General features: G+C 39.3%; 1 protein-coding gene across 1 annotated transcript in view; it reads right to left on the bottom strand.

Annotated features, from left to right (window-relative positions):
• The window catches only part of Kif21a (kinesin family member 21A), a 57,789-nt gene extending 39,864 nt beyond the window's left edge, over window positions 1-17,925 (bottom strand). The window contains exons 1-11 of the mRNA XM_055626818.1: window positions 17,882-17,925; window positions 17,303-17,525; window positions 16,999-17,181; window positions 15,441-15,590; window positions 14,487-14,621; window positions 13,947-14,114; window positions 12,060-12,175; window positions 6,575-6,770; window positions 6,047-6,236; window positions 5,601-5,664; window positions 2,172-2,375 (exon numbers count right to left, since the gene is read on the bottom strand). Of these exons, the coding sequence (XP_055482793.1) occupies window positions 2,172-2,375; window positions 5,601-5,664; window positions 6,047-6,236; window positions 6,575-6,770; window positions 12,060-12,175; window positions 13,947-14,114; window positions 14,487-14,621; window positions 15,441-15,590; window positions 16,999-17,181; window positions 17,303-17,525; window positions 17,882-17,925 (1,673 nt within the window). The remainder of the gene's footprint in view (window positions 1-2,171; window positions 2,376-5,600; window positions 5,665-6,046; window positions 6,237-6,574; window positions 6,771-12,059; window positions 12,176-13,946; window positions 14,115-14,486; window positions 14,622-15,440; window positions 15,591-16,998; window positions 17,182-17,302; window positions 17,526-17,881) is intronic.
• Window positions 17,926-19,617: the final 1,692 nt, after the last annotated feature.

The following is a 19,617-nucleotide window of genomic DNA, read 5'->3' as shown; positions in this document are numbered from 1 at the left end:
TGTGTGTGTGTGTGTGTGTGTGTGTGTGTGTGTGTGTGTGTGTGTGTTGCTGTGTGAGTGGGATGTGCCTGCTTCCACCGAGAATTTTTCCAGGAGGTAGTTTTCTCCTTCCAGTGAGGGTTCAGGCTTGTAAGCAAACATTCTGTTTGTACCTGTTTGTTTCTCACTGGGCCATCTCACCAGCTCAGGATTTCAGTTTTTGTTTTTGTTTTTTGTTTTTTGTTTTGTAATACAGAACACTTGTCTACAAAACAAGACAGATGTTAAAAATTCTGTGAATATTGTGTGCAATTAAGTGGGTTCACAAGTTGACTCTCCAGACTTTGATGGTGTATAGTGTACAAAATAAACATCGTAGGCCCACAAATCGTGTGTGCTGACAAGGGCACACCGGAGCACGCATGCAGAATGTGCTCAATAAAGCAGTCTGCAAGCACTCCATGCATGTTGGCTTTACGGATTCTAACTGGTTTTCTCAAGACAATCTTTCACACATCTGGCTGGTTGATTTTGCTCACAACTGTTTTACCCTATGTATTATGTATGTAACTAACGTTCCTCTTTTGGCCATTTTTGTGTTTAGTCTAGCCATTCGGTAAGTCATTATGAGTAACATGTGCTATTATCTTTATTACACACTGCCTGAGTCCATCACAGAAAAGCAACCTGAAAGAACTGCTGCTCCGTTTTCACTTTGTTTCCCTTACAATGGACAAAGTTCCAGGATAAATAAACCAGGACAAACATAACAAGGTATTTTCCAGTAGTCCTATTTATCGTGCTTGTTGGCAAGCATTTTCACAAAAATAATCTGAACCAGAGCTACTGAGTGCCTACAGTCACTATAAAAATACCAAAACCATTTTATTAGGAACCCTATTTTATCGTTCATACAGACTCAGCCCAGGACCTTGATAAATACACTCCTACTCACAGGTACTTACTCATGAACACGCAGACTGCCTTGGCACTTAAAAGCAAGTCGTGCCAGCTACAGAAGTGAATTTTGTAAGGCCCCTATTGTGGTGGAGCTGTCCCCCATCAACGGAGCGCTCATCACAACTCATGTCCTACAGCTGCTGGCCTCATCCATGAGAAGTCCCTACGGAAAACACTAAAGAACACTAAAACACTAAACACTAAAGAATCTGGTGCCTCCTAGCCATACTGTACAACTTGTTTCGATTACTTTATCTAATCTTTTGTACCATGAAGACACAAGACAGCGTTAACCTAACAGATTTAAATTTCTGGTAACTTTCACCCACTGAGTGTTCAAGGAAGAAATGCCCTGTTCTCTAAATACAGTTCTAAGTAGACTGAACAAAACAGCTAGTAAGAAGTCTAGAATGTTCCGGAGCCTCCCTGTAACAACAAAACGTCGGAAAAGAAGGTAGCGTGGCCGTCCTTTGAATATCTAGCTGAAACATTTAAATTGAGTTTAAGTGGCATGTTCAAATGTATTCTTTGTAAATAGTTGGACTGTATTATAAAATCGATAGATAAGTAGGTAAGGAATTTGAGTATTTAACCACTCACACATCACAAATGGTCAAGTTTTCAATTTTTCCCTTTTCTTTTCCCAGCTGACTTTGGGGAGAGATATTGTCTTGACAGAGGCAGCCTATTGCAGTGGTAGAATGCTAAATAATTCCCTGAGAGATTCAGAAAACCTGAAATCACATGAAGAACGTTTGTGTAATCAAATTAGAAACCCTGAAGGAACTATTTAGAGACCAAATGATGTTCTGATAGGTTAGTCCTCCGCCTTTAGTTAAACTGATTCGTTAGTGGGATTAAAACTCCTGTGAGACACTCTGCTATTAGGAAATGAGAAGAGCGAACAACACACGGTTACAATGGGACATAGACGCGTCACAGAAAAGCAAGATGGATGGAATGCAAAAGCAGCAATTTGAAACAACAAAATAATCCTCATAGTAAACTGGCCTTGTCATAGTCTAAGCACAATTCATCACTACATGCTTAGAGCTAAACTTAATTTTCTAATATATAAGTAGATACAAACCATTAGAAAGCATATAACTGTAATTATAAGCTAATTTAAATAGTTTTTCATGCATTCATATACTTATGAGACTATTGTACATACTGCAATTACAAATCAAATGTCCCGAAAAAGAAAAAAATGTTCAGTTTTATAATACTACCTTTTTTTCTTCTTCTTCTCTTTCCGTTTTAGCTTCTCTAAATCTTTCTTTGCTAGATCTATGATTTCGATGGTTTCTTTGTCTGAAGACAGTACAGTAGGAGAGAAAGCTGTTGACCCACTGAAATACGGCGACCTCGCTGTTGCTCTGGTCAAGTTTTTTCGAAGATTCTCATTCACTGCTTCACTTTCTAATAATTTTGCCCTAGTGAACAAAAATATTTTTAAGTAGAAACATTTTTATTACAGCAAAGCATTTTAAACAATTATTATGCTGGCCTCTCTAGGCTCTGTAGTATTGAGCTCCAGGATACTGCTATGCAACCATCACCACCATGTACACTGGAAACACATTCGTTTTGGCTAATACATTATGCTTTCTCTATTTACAGTGTAGCACAATGTTCCAAAATGAAAGCTGAAAGCATAAGAAAGTGTAATATGCCACCTACCACCTATGAACAATAGATATTTTAGACTCTATTATGTAACAAACAGCAGCTGATCTAGTGTTCTCCTTACTTCCAAGGCTTACATTTAGTAGGGTCTGAAACCTTGAAGGCTCACGTACACAAACTCCAGCCACAAGAGCAAAGGCTGCGTTTTTTATAGGCTAGAGGAAGAATGTGCCTTTACCCCTCACTTTCCACTCCCTGTCCTCCAGTGCACACACACTTGGTGCTGCTGGAGTTTTACTGACTAGACAGATGGCAGTGTGACACAAGAGAAAAGGTCCTAGACTTTCCAGAGAAGGAACAGAATCAGGGCTTGGTTTTCATCGGACACTTACTAGATCTGACCTCTCAGTCTCTAAAAGCACCTACTCTTCCCTGTGTAAAACAGGGATTAAAATATTTTCTATAGGATTGCTATGAAAATCAAATATGGAATGAATTTAAAACCTGCCAAACTACAACTATACCAAAAAATAGTAATTCTTATAAAAATTAGAAATATCATTATCCAACAGTAGTAAATGAAATTAATTATGAACACCAAATAGTGCTATTGAATCCCAGGGATGGGGGGAGGAAATCATCAGAAAAATGTTGTAACATTAAATCAATGTTCATGGTGCAGCTGTATTTCAAAGAACAGCTGGATGACAGACACACTGTTAGGACAATGTAGCACTGAAAATAACTGAAGAGATAAACAAAATGTTAACTTCAGTTCTCAGCTCTGGAAAAAGGCAGAAATGTAATGACTTCAGTGTTCTCTTTCTGTATTTTCTTACTCCTACAAAAGTTTTAACCTCCCCACATTCAAGGACTAACTGATGACTGCTTCAAAAGTCATACCTGTGATTTCATAATGTGAAAGTATCCAAGTTGCCATACATAGAGATAAATTTCACTCAGTTTAGGGAGTTGGGAATAAATCTTCAAGCGAGTAAATTTTGACAGAAATATGGATTAAAGAGGGATTAGTAGGTAAGAACAGAACCTGAAGGGTGGGTTAAGTGACACATTAGACCTGTACAGCAGCCTTCAGCTTAAGAACCCTCACATTCTATTGTTTCACCCAAGCCCATGATAACTTCGTGAGGCTTACAAGTATTATCAGTGCTTCTAGACCAAGAAACTTAGAGATGTCAGGTAAGTAAAGATGTCACGTAGCACCTTATTAATACAGAGGAACTTCAGTGTCAATCCTGCCCCCCCCCATTTGAATTAAGAGTTCACTATGGTAACTCAATATGTCAATTATTTCCACATGGTACATTATAAACCTGGGACTCTAGAAGAATACTCCTCAGGGCTGGGACACACCTAATTAAAGAGCTACCAAAGTGATATCAAAGTTGGGAATATGAAACTAAGTATTCACCCATACAAGGAAAGGGCTTGACAACTGACTGAACTTGCTCTATAAGTCATCTCCATCCTGTAAATGCCTCAAGGAAAATCCTTAACACTATGAACATGAAGGTATTACATGCTGCTTTTAGTCATTAGGAGTGGAAATTATCCTGGCAGTATCCTAGGAGATAACCATGCAGCCACACCATTTGGCCAATGGTGAGACCAAGGTTTACATGCAGCTTTAGAATAACAGCATCAGGGAGAGGAAACAGACCACGAGAACCAGAAAACACAACCAGCACTGGCCAGAAACTGGGAAGTAAAGGAGGTAAGAGCAGCTGCCCACAACTGGAAGACAACTTTCAGAAACTAAGACATCAGCAGTTTCTCCAGGCACAGTAAAGAAGAGGGCTACAAAGTGAGGAAAGATTGGTCTGAGAATAAATTCTAGATGGCCAAGGGGACAGCACTACTGGTCAGGGTAGAACTGACAGTTTAGGCTGGGTGCTGTGCAGAACCAGGACACAATATGCAAGGAGCTATGTCAAACGTTCTCTCTCTCTCTCTCTCTCTCACACACACACACACACCACATTAAAGTTATAATAAAGTAAACACATTTATTGCCACACTAGAGTATCTTACTTGTCTTTGATTTTTGAAGCAGTAAAGAGATGAAAAGAATTCTGTGAAGGCAGAAAGTGCAGGAAGTACTTGCCACTGTGAATGGCTAGAATATCCAGGGACAAAAGTGTAGAAATAACAAAAGTTCAAGACAGAGAAATATGAGGGGAGTTATGAAGAGGACCTCCTCCCACTCGGTTATTATCTGGAGAAATTTCCCCATGGAGCTAACTGGGGCTTTACTCCATGAGAAAGTAACTAAGCATCAGAGCAAACTATAGAAACTAAAAATCTCCCACGAGTACTTAATGTCCCTGTCCCTGCTTTCACTCCTATTCCCCTAAACGCTTTCTTCCAGAGACTTCTCCACATCCATATCCCATGGCTAGACTTTGTTTTATTTTACTAAGTTACGGCATTTCTAATTCCTCCGTGTGTCTAGTTATAATGTTCTACTAGCCTGCAGCCTCTTTATGTCATGGTTGTCTCCAACCCAGGGCGTCCATGCGAAAATGTGAGCATTTGCAGAATGTCTAATGAAATGTAAATGGATGTACAAGAGAAGGCAGGAATGCAGTGAATTGCATAACACCTAAAGAAGTAGAAGAGAGGAATAGAAAAGCCAAAAAGTTAAAGACAATTCATAGACTCTGATCTATTTCCGAGTGATAGGAAAAAACCCACAGGCATGAAAGACAAAAAGGACAGCCTCACCAGTTATCATGTGTGCGTGTCCTACACTCTGTGTTTCGTGATGCCTGATGTTATTGGTCTAACAATAACAGTAAGAGGATAATAAGGGACAGTAACATGGGAAGAGAGACAGGGAAAATTAACTTCGAAATATGACACTACAGGAGAGCCTGCTATCTCGTCCTCTGAAGTAAACACGACCACAGGACAGAAATATCATGAATAGCTCCTGAACAATCATCCCAGCACACAGAAATATTATAAACAGCGCAAAAGCTGACATGCATTATAGTTATAGAAAACTGTACCTGAGATCTTCAATTTCTTTGATATAACTATGAATCATATTACTAATCTCTTCATTCCCTTCACCTGCAAGATAAAATATGAAATGAAATTTTTATTTTAAAACGAAGACTCTGTTATTGGAAGCATAGGTCAATGGCATAGTTCTTGTCTGGCAAGCATGAGTCCCCAGCTTTGAAAGTTAGTACCAAAATGAAACAAAATTCCTACAACAGATTTCCTACCCTGAATTACCATGAACAAACCATGAAAGAAAATGTTACAAAGGGCACATTTTATTTATATAGGAATTTATTCATTTTTAAAAAGTAGGTATTTAACTTAAAATTACAGGTTATATATAAAAGCTTGACACTTCAACATTAACCATGTTAAGTAAATAATCTACACAGAGAATGTTTCATACCCTTCAGAAGTCAAGCTCTTGTCTACCCCGCCCGACACATACCTGCTCTGACAAGAACTTGGTTGGCCTGATCGCTGACAAGCTGTGTGATCCTGGCCCTCAGCGCATCAACAGTCTCCTGCATGGCTTTTATTCTGACGCGCAGATTAGTATTTTCAGTCTGCAGCATAGCATTCTCATGAAACATATCATTGATGCTTTCCACGCCATCCTCATCAATTATCCTTTTACCCTTGAAGAAAAGCATTCCCTTGTTGGTTGAGGCCTTAAGTACGCAAGGGTTTTCTTTAAAGGCACCCCAAGATCACACAGGTCTACACCAACAGCCTTTTTATCTTCCCAGCCCCAAGGCAAAAAAATCAATTTCCTTCTGCTACCATCTTTCATGGTGCATTAGCTGGTAGAATTATAGATTGGGTAAGACGCCTTTGGAAGGCGTCTACACGATCTGACACCTCAAAGACTACCTCCAAAGAGAAGTCTATGCAGCCACTCCTAAAAGGCACAGTTATATTCACAGCCCCAGAGCCTTCCACAGGTCAGAGAACGCGGCCCATGCTTTCAGCTTACTGTTTTGTACTCCATGAGCTCCATCTGAAGGCGCGTGATCTCGCTGCGGAGGGCGTTGATCTGCTGACTAGCTCTGTCTTGATTGACCATCACCTTGTTCTTGATATTTCTAGCTCGATTAGCATATTTCAGAGTGTTTAACGTCTCCATAAAATCTCTGTCTGAAGGGCTGACACATGCTATCATGATTGTTTGGCTGAAAGTTACAAATAATAATTAGTTGTACAAGCAAAATCAAATAGTGAGATACACATTTTAAAGTTCCTGCCATTTAAAAAGCATCTTCCCTTGAAGATTAAAAAAAAAAAAAAAAGATGTAACTAACTTACAAATAAAGTCAAATTTAAAAGTCTCCATGATTTTTGTTTGTTTGTTTTGTTTTTGAGACTGGGTTTCTCTGTTTCAGCTCTGGCTGTACTGGAACTCACTCTATACACCAGGCTGGCCTCGAACTTACAGAGATCTGCCTGCCTCTGCCTCCCAAATGCTGGGATTAAAGGTGAGTGCCGCCACCGCCGGGCAAGTCCCCATGCTTTAAGACCATTTTAACAAGAGGATGTTGTTTACTTAGGCAACACAGGAAAGATAGGATACATATTGTGCTCTTTGATGCACAATACCTTGAAAATGTATGAGCTTATGTCTGTTTCTCACATCCATGCAAGCTTTCTGAGGTAGTACACACAATATTTCCATAATTACTCTAGCCACAAATATGTCGAGTTTAGAAAATAATTTCATTAAGTTATTTTATTATTAAAGAAGAAAAATTCTCGCAGGGCTGGAGAGATGGCTCAGCAGCTAAGAATCCTGGCGGCTGTTGTGGAGGACTAGGATTCGATTCTCAGCAACCACATGTCAGCTCACAATCCTCCAGAGTCCAGTGCCCCTGGATCCAACACCATTTTCTGGCCTCCCAGGGCACTGCACACATATGGTATGAGAGGCATTCGTGTAGGCACTCACACATACACATAGAAAATAAATTTAAACTTTTAAAAATTGTTTAAGACAGTTCTTCCTTTTCACTGATGCTTTGACTTGATTCAGCTATGAATTTTATAGAAAATGTGATCCTATTCAAACAAAAGAAGCGTAGAGTACATCCTCACTTTTCACAGTATAAAAACATGATTGAGGTTGAATAATCAAAGTTTATTATTTTGACTTCTGGCCAGATTACACAGGAAAACAGTGGAAAACACAAGTCACGGCAAACTGCCTCATCAAAACAGAATAGTCAAATGCTTATATACTCCAGCTATTCCGTCTGTCAATGGATTACACGAAGGTCCTCCTGGACACTCGCAATCCAATTTAACACGATATGTGAGCAGTGGAGTGCTGGCATCCTGGTCTGCCTCCTGGTTAAATGCTAAGCAAACAGCATTCCTCTGCCTCAGGCTCCGACTGCCACAACGATTTGCCTCATCACCTAACGTTGAGCAAACATGAGCTGAAACATTTGAAACGGCTCAAGCTTCTCGGCTCTGCAGAAGCCTCACAGCTTACTGTATCCTCCTAAGATGCCACTATTTATAGGGAAGCATGCTGGAGACCTGAGGCCAGACAATATGTATGCATTGATGTGTGCTTTGATGTCACCGTTTCTTAGCATTGATCCCATGGCCATCTATTGTTGTATAAATGGATATGGCGCAGTTGGTAAAGTGCTTGCCACACAAGCATAAGGGACTAAATCTGGATCCCCAGCAGATACTTCAATGAGTCTGCAGCCTCAGTACTTGGGAGGTAGACAGGAAGGATCCCTAGGGCTTTCTGGCCAGCCCACCTAGCTAATCAGTGAGCTCCTAATTTAGCAAGAAACCCTACCTCAAAGACTGATGTGGCAAGCAACTGAGGGAACCGCCCACACCAATGTCTGCCTTCTACATGGACGCACCTACATCAGGAAAGTGTGAACACGGTAACGCATTAAACCTGCATTTAATGACCAAATTGGCCTACCCTGGTAGAAAATTTATGGCAAATAATCCTGATCAGTGGTTCCTTGACTGCTTCCTTCCTCCAACAGGGTCATAGTGGCCCTTTCCATAAGAACACTATCAGTTGTTGAGGAAGCTGACGCTGATGCAGGAGGATTGCAAGTTGATAACAACCTCTGCAATACAGTGAGACCTTATCTCAAAAATACAGCAAACTAAAAGGTTTTATTCTATATCTTTCTCCCTTTACTTTCATATCATTTATTTACTTGTTTGTTTGTTTCTTTGTTTGTTTACATTTTTTGGAGGCAGGGTCTCCCTGTATGTCCTTGGATGACCTGGAACTCAGTATGTAGCTGCCTCGAACTCATAGAGATCCATCTGCTTCTGCATCCAGAGTGCTTGGATTAAAGGAATGTGCTACCATGCAGGGCTCTTTAACCAACTCTTACTTTTTCCTATCTCTGTTCTTACTACTTCTTAGCATTCTATCATCTCACCCTTCATTTAGCTGTATTTTCCTCTGCCTTCTGCACCATTTGCTCATTTTCTTTTTATTCAGAACATTACTCCTGTTATTATTATTATTATTACATAAAAGTTTTACATACTCCAGACCCTAAAGGCCTGAAGAAGAAGGCCAGAAACAGAGTTTTGTTTATTTTTCGATGTACTTCCAAATATGTAATACAGTACTTTGTTGCTTTTTAATATTAATAATTCTATTGCACTATATACATACTGCATAACTAACATGACTGACACATGATGTTTTGGAGATATTATTAGATTGAGAAAATCCATGCCTCTCTAACTATGTCCTGATAACAAAGATACAGAAGTCAATTAAAAGTAAGAAGTGATGGAATGCTGAGTAGAGAACAGGACATTGTGAAATGTAATCTCGAGCTCAGCAGCCTTCTGCAAAGAACTTATTCCAATCCATGGTAAGAACAGAGACTGAGAGTGAGCACATTACAGCCCTTTGTAGCATCTGACCTTCCTGTAATCAATGAACTCATCTCACTGATGACAGTTTAGACTAGTCCAAACTCACACAGTGAATCACAAATAGGGAAAACAAATAGGACAGTCATGGACAGTATTAGCCAACAGAGTATTGAAAGGCAGGGAGGCTTACTCTTCACAAATATTTTGAAAAGCACTGAGATCATGGACATATTAAAAACTACAAAAGTCAGGAATGAGAGGGGCTGGCTATAATTGATAGAGGAAAGAAAATATCACATATTAAACAAAATTCGAAAGTCCATTTCTCAAGAATTAGTTTGCCAATTGCTCTAAGAAAACATCAAAAATGTTTACTTCTTATAATTCTATTTTAAAGAAAGCATCTTTAACTTAGAAGAAACTATTAATAATACAGTGATCAATTTCTTCCAATGTGCCATATAGCATAGCATTAACAATGTACACAGCACATATATTATACTTTAGAAATATAATAGTTTTTACTCATGCTTTATATTTTCTACTATTTCCAGAATTTTTGACATAAAATTTTAAGTTCCATTATATAGTATTAAAATAAGACGTTATAAACATATAAAAGCTAGTTTATTAAAAACTGCAACTTTACGTGAAACTTAAAGTTTATCTAATTCTTTTATCTTTCTTTGATTTGCATAAGCTACAAAAACGGGGTTAGTGGGAGCTATTTTACTTCCCAAAATTTAAGCAAAGTACAATGCTTTTGAATTGTGCCCTCGATTCTGAAAGCTTAGGCAGAAACTGGGGTGCGCTAAGGCTGGTGTCAGCCAGAGTCACGTCCTCTAAGGGTTACCTGTCATTAGGAACCAGGTGAGGAACCATTGACTGAGCCACAACAGACAGGCAAGCTGCACAGCTTGCAGAACAAGCAACCTTTCAAGTGGGTGAAGTACTCAAACTATGTCAGTGTGTAAGGGGAGGCATGCATCTGGTTTGCTTTGTGCCATAGTTAGAGAAATACAGGGCTGGGTGTGGTGACACACACTGTATATCCCAGCACTCAGGAGGCAGGGGCAAGTAGATCTTTGTGAGTTCAAGGCCAGTCTTGTCTACATAGGAAGTTCCAGAACAGCTAGGGCTATACAGATAGATACTGACACACACACACACACACACACACACACACACACATAATCACACACACACAAACACACACACACACACACAATTAGGAAAGTACAAAAAAACTTTTTACTTTGTTATGAAACCTAGCTTGATCCTGAAATACAGACTGAAAGTACTAACAACAAGTTAATAGGCAACAATGAAAGCCATATTGCATTCTCACATAGGACAAACTTAACGGGAGAGAAGATCATGCCAATATTATAGAAAAGGAAGAAATATTTTCAAATGCTGCTGAATTTAACAAAGCTTATTTCTAAGCCAAACTTATTTTAAACCTGAATTCAAAATTATTCAAAATTCTTTTTTAAAAAGTAGCTGTTTAAAAAGAGAATTAATTCCCAGACTGTGTATTGTATAGCATCTCACAATTTTTCAATAAACGTGATTTTTAGACCTCTATAAGAAAATTTGCTGAGCTCGTTTAACTTGTTGAGTTATGCTATGAATGATTTCAAATGCCAGGAAAAAAAAAAAAAAAAGATTTTCATTTATATAGTCAGTGAAGTAGAAAAAACAGATTACACGCAGAAGGAAATGTTCACCTATGAAGCCAGACCAGCAGTGCAGAAGTTCAGAGGGAAAGCCCAAAGTGAGAAAAAGTCCATAGAACACAGCAGTTAATCGGCAAACACCCTGTGTGTCACTCAATGACATTTTTTGAAAGCTTTTTCCACATACAAAGAGTCTGATTTTAGACTTTGTAGAAACTGTCAATAATATTTACACTACTTTGTAGTTCTTAGGTTTCCTTTCTTTTTCAACAGAATTCTTCTTGGCCTCTCCTGTGTGCTAATCAGGAGCCACACTAGTGTAGAACAAGCATGTATTACAGATTTTCTTTAAAAGTCCTGTGATTTTGAATAAATTGTTTAACCTCCCCAAACTTTAACTCATTATTTATAAAACAGAAATACTAGCACTACCCCAAAGACTGTGATAAATACTACTTGACATAATTGTATATATAATGACTGACACCTTTTAGGTTCCTAATATAAATTATCACCTTTTAGTCCTATTGATTTGTTTTAAAATAAAAAGCAGTTTTTATAAATCAACTTACAGGTATACTTAAAAATATAATGTACACCTCCCCCGAGAGGGGAACAGCCTTGCCAGGCTACAGAGGAGACAATGCAGCCAGTCCTGATGAGACCTAATAGGCTAGGGTCAGATGGAAGGGGAGGAGGACCTCCCCTATCAGCAGACTTAGAGAGGGGCATAGGAGGAGATGAGAGAGAGAGGGTGGGATTGGGAGGGTATGAGGGAGGGGGCTACAGTTGAGATACAAAGTGAACAAACTGTAATTAATATAAAAAATAAAATTTAATAAAAAATAAGTTATAATAAAAAATAATAATGCATATTCAAAACCCAGAATAATTGTAAATTATTATTACCTGTTACCCCCAAGGGAATCCTGCAGGAGTCTTGTCAGCTTGGAATCTCTATAGGGGACGTGGGTGGCTCTCTTGCTCTTATCACCCAAGGCACTGATTACATTTCCAAGAGCCAACTAACAGGGAAAAGGAAAATTGCATGTTTATTAATTGCATCACTTTTAAATAATAAGGATAGCCTATAGGAAATAAAATGAAAACAACAAAATTAAGAAACTGTGTTTGGATATAATTCACATTTGTATTTTCAAAAGCATGTAAGCTTAGTAATATATGTGTCACTCATAACACTTAAAATCCAGAGATTTTCCTTAGAAACAGCAATGTCAAACGACTGACAAAGTCTGACCATGCCTGGAGCTCAGGTTACATCTTCACAAAATTACTAATTCATATTATACATTTTATCAGCTCAGAAAAAAATCAAATGTTTAGTCAGTTCCCAACTCCTTGAAAGTTTCTTGTTACAATATAGATGTTTTAGGTAGATAAAACTCCCGATAGCCACAAGTAAAATAGTAGTCATTTCCCTGAGCAAGGAATCCCTACACAAGTAAAAACTGACCTGAGGTATAATGAAATTATGTGTATTTAATTTCCAACTTTTAAAAAGCTAAGCTGTTACAAATTCTATAGCTGTACTCACTCTCTGGCACCGCTACTGTTTTTCCTGCTATGGATGGGTTAGTGTCTACAAGGAACACATTGTCCACAGTAGTCACACCAGCTTTCAGTAAACACGGATTGTCAGGACCGAGCCATTATCCAGCCAGTGGCATGACAGTCATACTGTGTGTTGGCCTCTTTTTCCAGAAGGTGCGGATTTAAGTACTGGCCACATCAAAGTGGCCTCAAACAACTTCAGGAAATAGAGCAATGGATTGTGTCCATCTCTGAACTCACGTCCTAATACATCCAAACAATATTCAGAGCGTAGGATCCAAACAATATTCAAAGTGTAGGATTCAGGCCTGACTGCTGAAACATGAGGTGAGACAATCAAGGTGGGCCTTGATATTGGGAGCTTAGGGTCTATCAAATAAGCTTCTTTGAACAATTCCTAACCAAAATGTAATCATACAGGGACATTTGGGCACTGATTATAAACAAAAAACTAAAAGGTGTGTTTAAAGGTCCACCTACAGGACAGGAAGGATACAAGCAGACACCACAGAGCTTCACCAGTGCTGTCACTTACAAGGGAAGTGATGTCTAATTTTATAGTGAGATAAACAAGAAGAAAAGTTTTGGTATACAAAAGCTTGCTCTAAAACTTATGCTAACTCAACTACAAGGCACTTTCCAATAAGAGTACCACTGGGTGGCATAGTATTAAAGTTAATTCCTGACACAAGCTTTTTTTTGTTGTTGTTTTAATCATTGCTAAAAAGCTTTTGAATAATCCACAGTCAATAAAAGGACTGTCTCAAAATGTCAGCAAAGACTACCTTTATATCTTGTCCAATGAAATACTTGACTTTAAGGGTTTGTTTTGAATGCATGTTTTCAAATGCGGAAAGAAGTTTAGAAGTATTTTTCCCATTTATAACCCTTTGCACATCCTATAAAACTTGAGCAAGCCAAATTCACATAGTGGAAAAGCCTGTGGCGTGGGGTTGGGGGACGTATACAGTGTGGCCAGAGGCTCAATGACTTGCTGTTTACCTCATCCCTCTCATCAGTGATGAAAGGTTTCCATGAGATATATTATGAATTATAGCAGAGAAAGGAAAGCTGGGCCTGCTAACTAACTAACGCCTGTAACTCCAGGGTGGCAAAGGCTGAGGCAGGAGAATTGTTGTGAGGCAAGCCTGCACTGCAGAGCGAGCACCAACAGAGAAAGCACAGCAGAAAGACCCTGTGTCTCTGCGGGAAGTGTAGCCTTACAAGTCCACAGTTGATGGAAATGCCCTCTTTTGCCCTCTCGCCAGTAGCTCCAGTTCTTTTCAATCTTTCTGATCCTGCCAGATCAACAAAATGAAACTTTGCAGTCAGGGTTTCAAATTCATTCATCTGCGACGATTCGGAGATCATCTTATTATCAGTTGCATTCTCCTGTGGTTACGGAAGAGAATTGAAAATGCCTTGTTACTGTGCCGTCAAGCACCCTGTAACCTTGCCCGCATCTCACTCCCTAACACAGCCAGAGAAATAGTCATGCAGCCACACAAACATAAATGACAGCCTTCACAGCAAAGAGTTCAGGGGACAACAGCTTCACTTGGTTGTAACAAACAGATACTGTTCGTTATGTTTATTTCCCAGAGTATTATTCAACTGCCCAGCTTTGGTTTAATAAATGAGAAAAACAAATTGAGAGACAGAAAAATAAAATAAAATAAATTTGGATCAGATGCCTCTCTTGAGATCCGTGCAGTTTAAGGATCTAGAGGCAAAAAGCTTAAGAAACAAGAAAACTGAACTCACGGCATCTGTTTGGGGGCACACTCTGGTTTGACACACGTGGATGGTAAAAATAGCGTGTGAGCGAGAGCTCTGCACGTTCATCTGGGTGCTGGCGGTGGTGCGTGACAGAGCGCCCAACTTCAAACACTGCATCATCTGTGAAGGGGAAGAAAGGCTTGACTAGACAGCATTCAAGCGGGCACCACCCAACCTCTGCCCGCCTGAGCTGACGGCCAAAACCTACTGTGGTAAGGGATCTAAAGGAAGATTTCTCATCCTATCTTTTTTGTTGCAAGCACATTGGAGCTGGACATCTCAGTAGTATAATGGTGCATTCTTTTGTTACCAGGAGAGAAACACTAAGCCTCATTGTGGCCTCTGCTGACATTTGCAGCTTCCATTCTAAACTGTTACAGTAGAATGCTCCAGGACAAACTCCACAATGATCTGAATAAGTCAGGCTACTCTACAGCTCGTTTAAGTTTTTTCTTTTTATTTTTTTAAGAGGTTTTTTTTTTTTTTCTTTTCCCTGTACAAGCCAAGACACAATCCTAAATGGCACAAGCAAAGGAGAAATAGACTTCCATCTCACACATCAGCACTGTTTAGCTCTCTTTAGTTCTCCTCATGCTTCAGCAGGCTCTCTGGGCGGCCTGATACATGTTATGCTGGGGAGTGAGCATCAGCGTCACAGTAAGTCTTTGTCGGTGTTGAGTTACTTCAGCCTGTGATGTGTCGGATCTGGGAGTTTGGGAGCTGATTTTCCTTCCACCACATGAATCCCGGGGATGGAAGGCTGGGTACCAGCTGCCTTTGCTTATACAACCTTCTCACTAGGCCTCTCGTATTTTTATAATAATGCTCTTTGGGGGGGCGGGAGGGAAGCAGACAAGAATTTTAACCCTGTTGTCCTGAAGGAAAGCCATTTTATGTATTAATCTTAAGTGTACTATTGGTAAAGGCAGCTTTTATCACCTCCGGCTCTGTGTTCACTGTGCGTGTTGTGACTCCCACGGTATAAATCCCTCCAGCTGAATCTTCGTGAATTCTTATATTTGATTTTTTATTTTTTGCATCGATATCCCGAGTGGTATCAAACAAGTCAAGGACCTCTTCATTATAGAGCTATGAAAAAGACACATTAAAAGGTTAATTCTGTAGAAGTGGTTCTGTGAGCCTCCAACATGCTTCACACAGTATCTTCACACAGTATCTGCCAAGTAGAAAGACTTGGCAGCCCACAAAATGACAGCTATTTCTTCAAAACAAAACACAGCGATGAATTACTATATTATCATAAATCATGAATACCAAGCGGATGTCAGATTTAGCAATAAAAATAACAGGAAATGACTTAATTGTGACAAACAGGGTAGGCACAAGCTATGATGACCTACAACCACTTTGCAAAATAGAAGCAAATTAAAAAATTATTATTTTTTTTTTTACATCATTGTTATACATATATAAGCAAACCTGGGCCACTGTGTACCAGATGCCAGCAAAGCCAAAGGTTACAGCAGAGATACTTTCTATTTGGGGGGAAGATTGGAGGTGAGGGGTGGGCAGGGTTTCACTGGAGGTAGCCCTGGCAGGCCTGGGACTTCACGTAGATCAGGTTGCCCTGACGGGTAACCGGAAGTCTCACTGAGTAGCCCTGGCCAGCTCAGGACTCACCACACAGAGCTCACAGAGATCCTACATCAGCCTTGCAGATGCTGGGTTAAAGAAATGAGCCACCGCACTCAGCCTAAAGGTCAGAGATTTTACAACTTCAGCTTAAAGCTGTATTTCTCTTTCCTAACAATTATCCCTTTATTGTGCTTTCATTCACTAATTGTTTTCTTATTCCTTATGTAAAAAACTGATGGGTTTTATTCTGCAATTTCACGTACATATACAATGTTCTTCAGGTATATAGTCACGATATTCCTCCAGCTCCTTCTCCTCTTTCTCACTTCTATTTCATGCCTTCCTTAATTTTTGTTTAACAAATATAAAAGGAACCCTGGTATTTATCTTTGAGCCTGGCTTATTTCCCATAACAGAATTATAATACTGCGGTCCACCTAACTACAGTATCACTCAAAAGCCTACATTTTCTTCTACTGACAGAACTCCATACCAGATTAGCCACTGTGAGTTTACCCTATAATCTTTGGACACTGCAGGGACACCCTCAGCCTCTGAAGCTATTTCTCAACTTACCCCTCCCTATTGATAAGAAGTTTTAAATTCCTAGCACTTTGTAAACCATCGAAATTCCCACGATAATTAAGGAGAAGGTTTTGAAATAAGCAATATTAATTTTGCTTTTAATTTATATACTGTCAAGCATGTATGGTATAAATGTCAACATTACTGCATCCAAGAGTAAGGTGTACTTATTACCTATTAATTAATGCTATTTTTACTAAATTAACAGTGGGTGAGTACTATATGCAAAGCACTATACTAAAGCCCAGCAATATAAAATTAGAAGGATCTGGTGTTACGGGTGAAATTTAAAGAAAATTAACAGTGAATCTCCTACCTCTAAGAATTGGGCATTCACTTTAAATTCAGGAGGAGGGGCCCCATTTTTAATCGCGGCGGTCTTCTTTTCTTCAATGCTCCTGAAAAGGTGTTTAACAGCACGAGAAATGATACCCTGCTCTTCTTCCATGATGTTGACATCAAATCCTGTTCCCATTGTATAAGTTTTCCCAGCTCCAGTCTAAACAAAAGAACAGGAGAAAAAAATAATAATAAATGACTGTTCATATTAACATGTCCATAAGACGCAAAATGGAAATGCAACTGAATTATAACTCCCATGGAAATAATAAAGTGTTTACTTGTCCATATGCAAAAACTGTAGCATTGTATCCTTCAAAACAGCCTTCAATGAGCTTCTCAATGCACTGAGTGTAGATCTGCTCCTGCTGGGAGTCGATGTCAAACACGTAGTCAAAGGTAAAGGCCTTATCTTTCCCCAGGAAGACCTGAGGCTCTCCTGGCGTGACCGACGTACAGATATGGCAGCCTTCAATCTTTTCTTTGGCAAGCTGTGGTCTTATTCTGTGAAAAAAAAATGACCAGAAATAATGTAAGTGGGCAAAATCAGTCCTCAGAAAAATAGAGACTTAAGTTCGTGGCCAAAAATATTTAAATAAATCGTCCTCCGCTGAATTAAGTTCAGTATTTAAAATGATTTGCCTAACAACACCAACAGGTTACGTAGTCACCCCCAAAATAATGAAAAGGAGTATTAAGTTCTTCTTAAAATTAAATCCTTATTGGGTAAATACTTTTCATTAGTCAGTCAAATATACTCTGCCACTCAGTTGCTCCTTTTCTCTTTACTTCCAATGATCAGCATAAAAACACAATATTACAGAATATTTAACCTTGATGCCCTAGTGCCCTTGACTCACATTTTCCGACTCTTCACCAGAGGTTTCTGAACACATTTGACCATGACTTATGGTGTCTAAATCTGTTTAAGTATATTCCCACAATACACACATAAATATAGGTAAGCATTTGTTAATGATATGAATGCATATACAACTTTACTGTTTGGTCATATAGTATATGAGAGTAACTGGGTGAAAAGAAACAGCTTAAGAAGGAAGGGGGTATGGGAGAGGGCAGCTGGGGGCAGGAACAAATGAGAATAAAAAGTCTAATAACACATGGTATAAAAATAAGATGCCAGCTGGGCTTGGTGGCGCACGCCTGTGATCCCAGCATTCAGGAGGCAGAGGCAGGCAGATCTCTGTGAGTTCGAGGCCAGCCTGGTATAGAAAGCAAGTCTAGGACAGCCAGGGCTACACAGAGAAACCCTGTCTTGAAAAAAAAAGATGAAGATGCCGTGACAAAGCCTGTCTCTCTGTATGCTAACCAAAAAAAAAAAAAAAAAAAATTATTTTAAAAAAGTAATAAATTTGTGAAACAGCCCATGGTAAAAGCATGTTTGACTTTTGTTCCATGTGTTCTGAATAAGCAATCTTTCTCAAAGATTGTTCCTCTTGTTTCTAAACAGCTCCTTTCCTATTTCAGTCAGCCATAAGAAAGAAATCAGGGCTGGAGAGATTGCTCAGAGGTTGAAAGCCCTGCTTGCTCTTCCAGAGGTCCTGAGTTCAATTCCCAGCAACCACATGGTGGCTCACAACCATTATAATGAAATCTGGTGCCCTCTTCTGGCCTGCAGGAACACCTGCAGACAGAACATTGTTTACATAATAAATCTTAAAATAAATAAATAAAATTAAAAATAAATTAAAAAAATAAAAGAAAGAAAGAAAGAAATCACATCACAGCCCGGCTGTCTTTGGAAATACTGGTTGTTGTGAAGACAGAAACAGAACAGCCAGAAGTACTTCAAGGGAATATCAGTTCCATCCTCTTCCTTATTCCACCCATCTAATCTACCTCAGGAGCTACTAGTTATTCCTGAAATAGCTTTTCAGTCCACCACGTTCTCTCTCACCCTTCACACTGCCCTAATTAAGGCCCTCACCATCTCTTACTGAAAATATTACATTGCTCTTCCTCTCAAAGCCTCCACCCATTCTTGCCCCCAGAAGCTGGTTCTGCACAATGCGTATTGATACTTGTAGGACAAGTGACTTGGGGAGTCACCAAACGCCACTCTCTGCTTTGCCATGCTACTCCTTTGCACTGAAAGAGGATTTCCACCGAATGGTGTTTTCATCCTTTCACGAAGAAGCTGGACTCTTTTTGCTTCTGTGACTTCAAATCCATATTCCTTTTCCCTGGACACTCCTCTCCACCCTTTCAATTCCCAACCAAACTGAGCCTCTCATTTCCAATCTCCATTCAGGTACCAACTAATCTGTATACTCAGATGACCTCTTTGCCCTCTTGCCCTCCAACACAAAGTCATACCTATCTCAGTATGCTCTCTCTCCTGGAGTCCACCTCATTAACGCCAGGTCCCTGGTCTCTATAGGCTACTCTGAGAACATAATGAATTCTTTGTGAAAGAACAAAGGTGCAACCATATAATGGAACAGCACCGGGACTCTCCTTTGAAATCAGCTACTTGATTTTAAGTAAATTATTACAACCATAAGCTGATGTACTGGATTCTTTGCTTTCAGATTTGTTCTGACATAACTAAGGAAAATTAGGAGACATTTGAATT

The sequence above is a fragment of the Psammomys obesus genome, unplaced genomic scaffold, assembly GCF_907164565.1.
Source record: "Psammomys obesus unplaced genomic scaffold, mPsaObe1.curated_primary_1811, whole genome shotgun sequence".
NCBI lineage: Eukaryota > Metazoa > Chordata > Mammalia > Rodentia > Muridae > Psammomys > Psammomys obesus.
The sequence above is the reverse complement of the archived record's forward strand: the minus strand, read 5'-3'. Positions and strand labels throughout refer to the sequence as shown.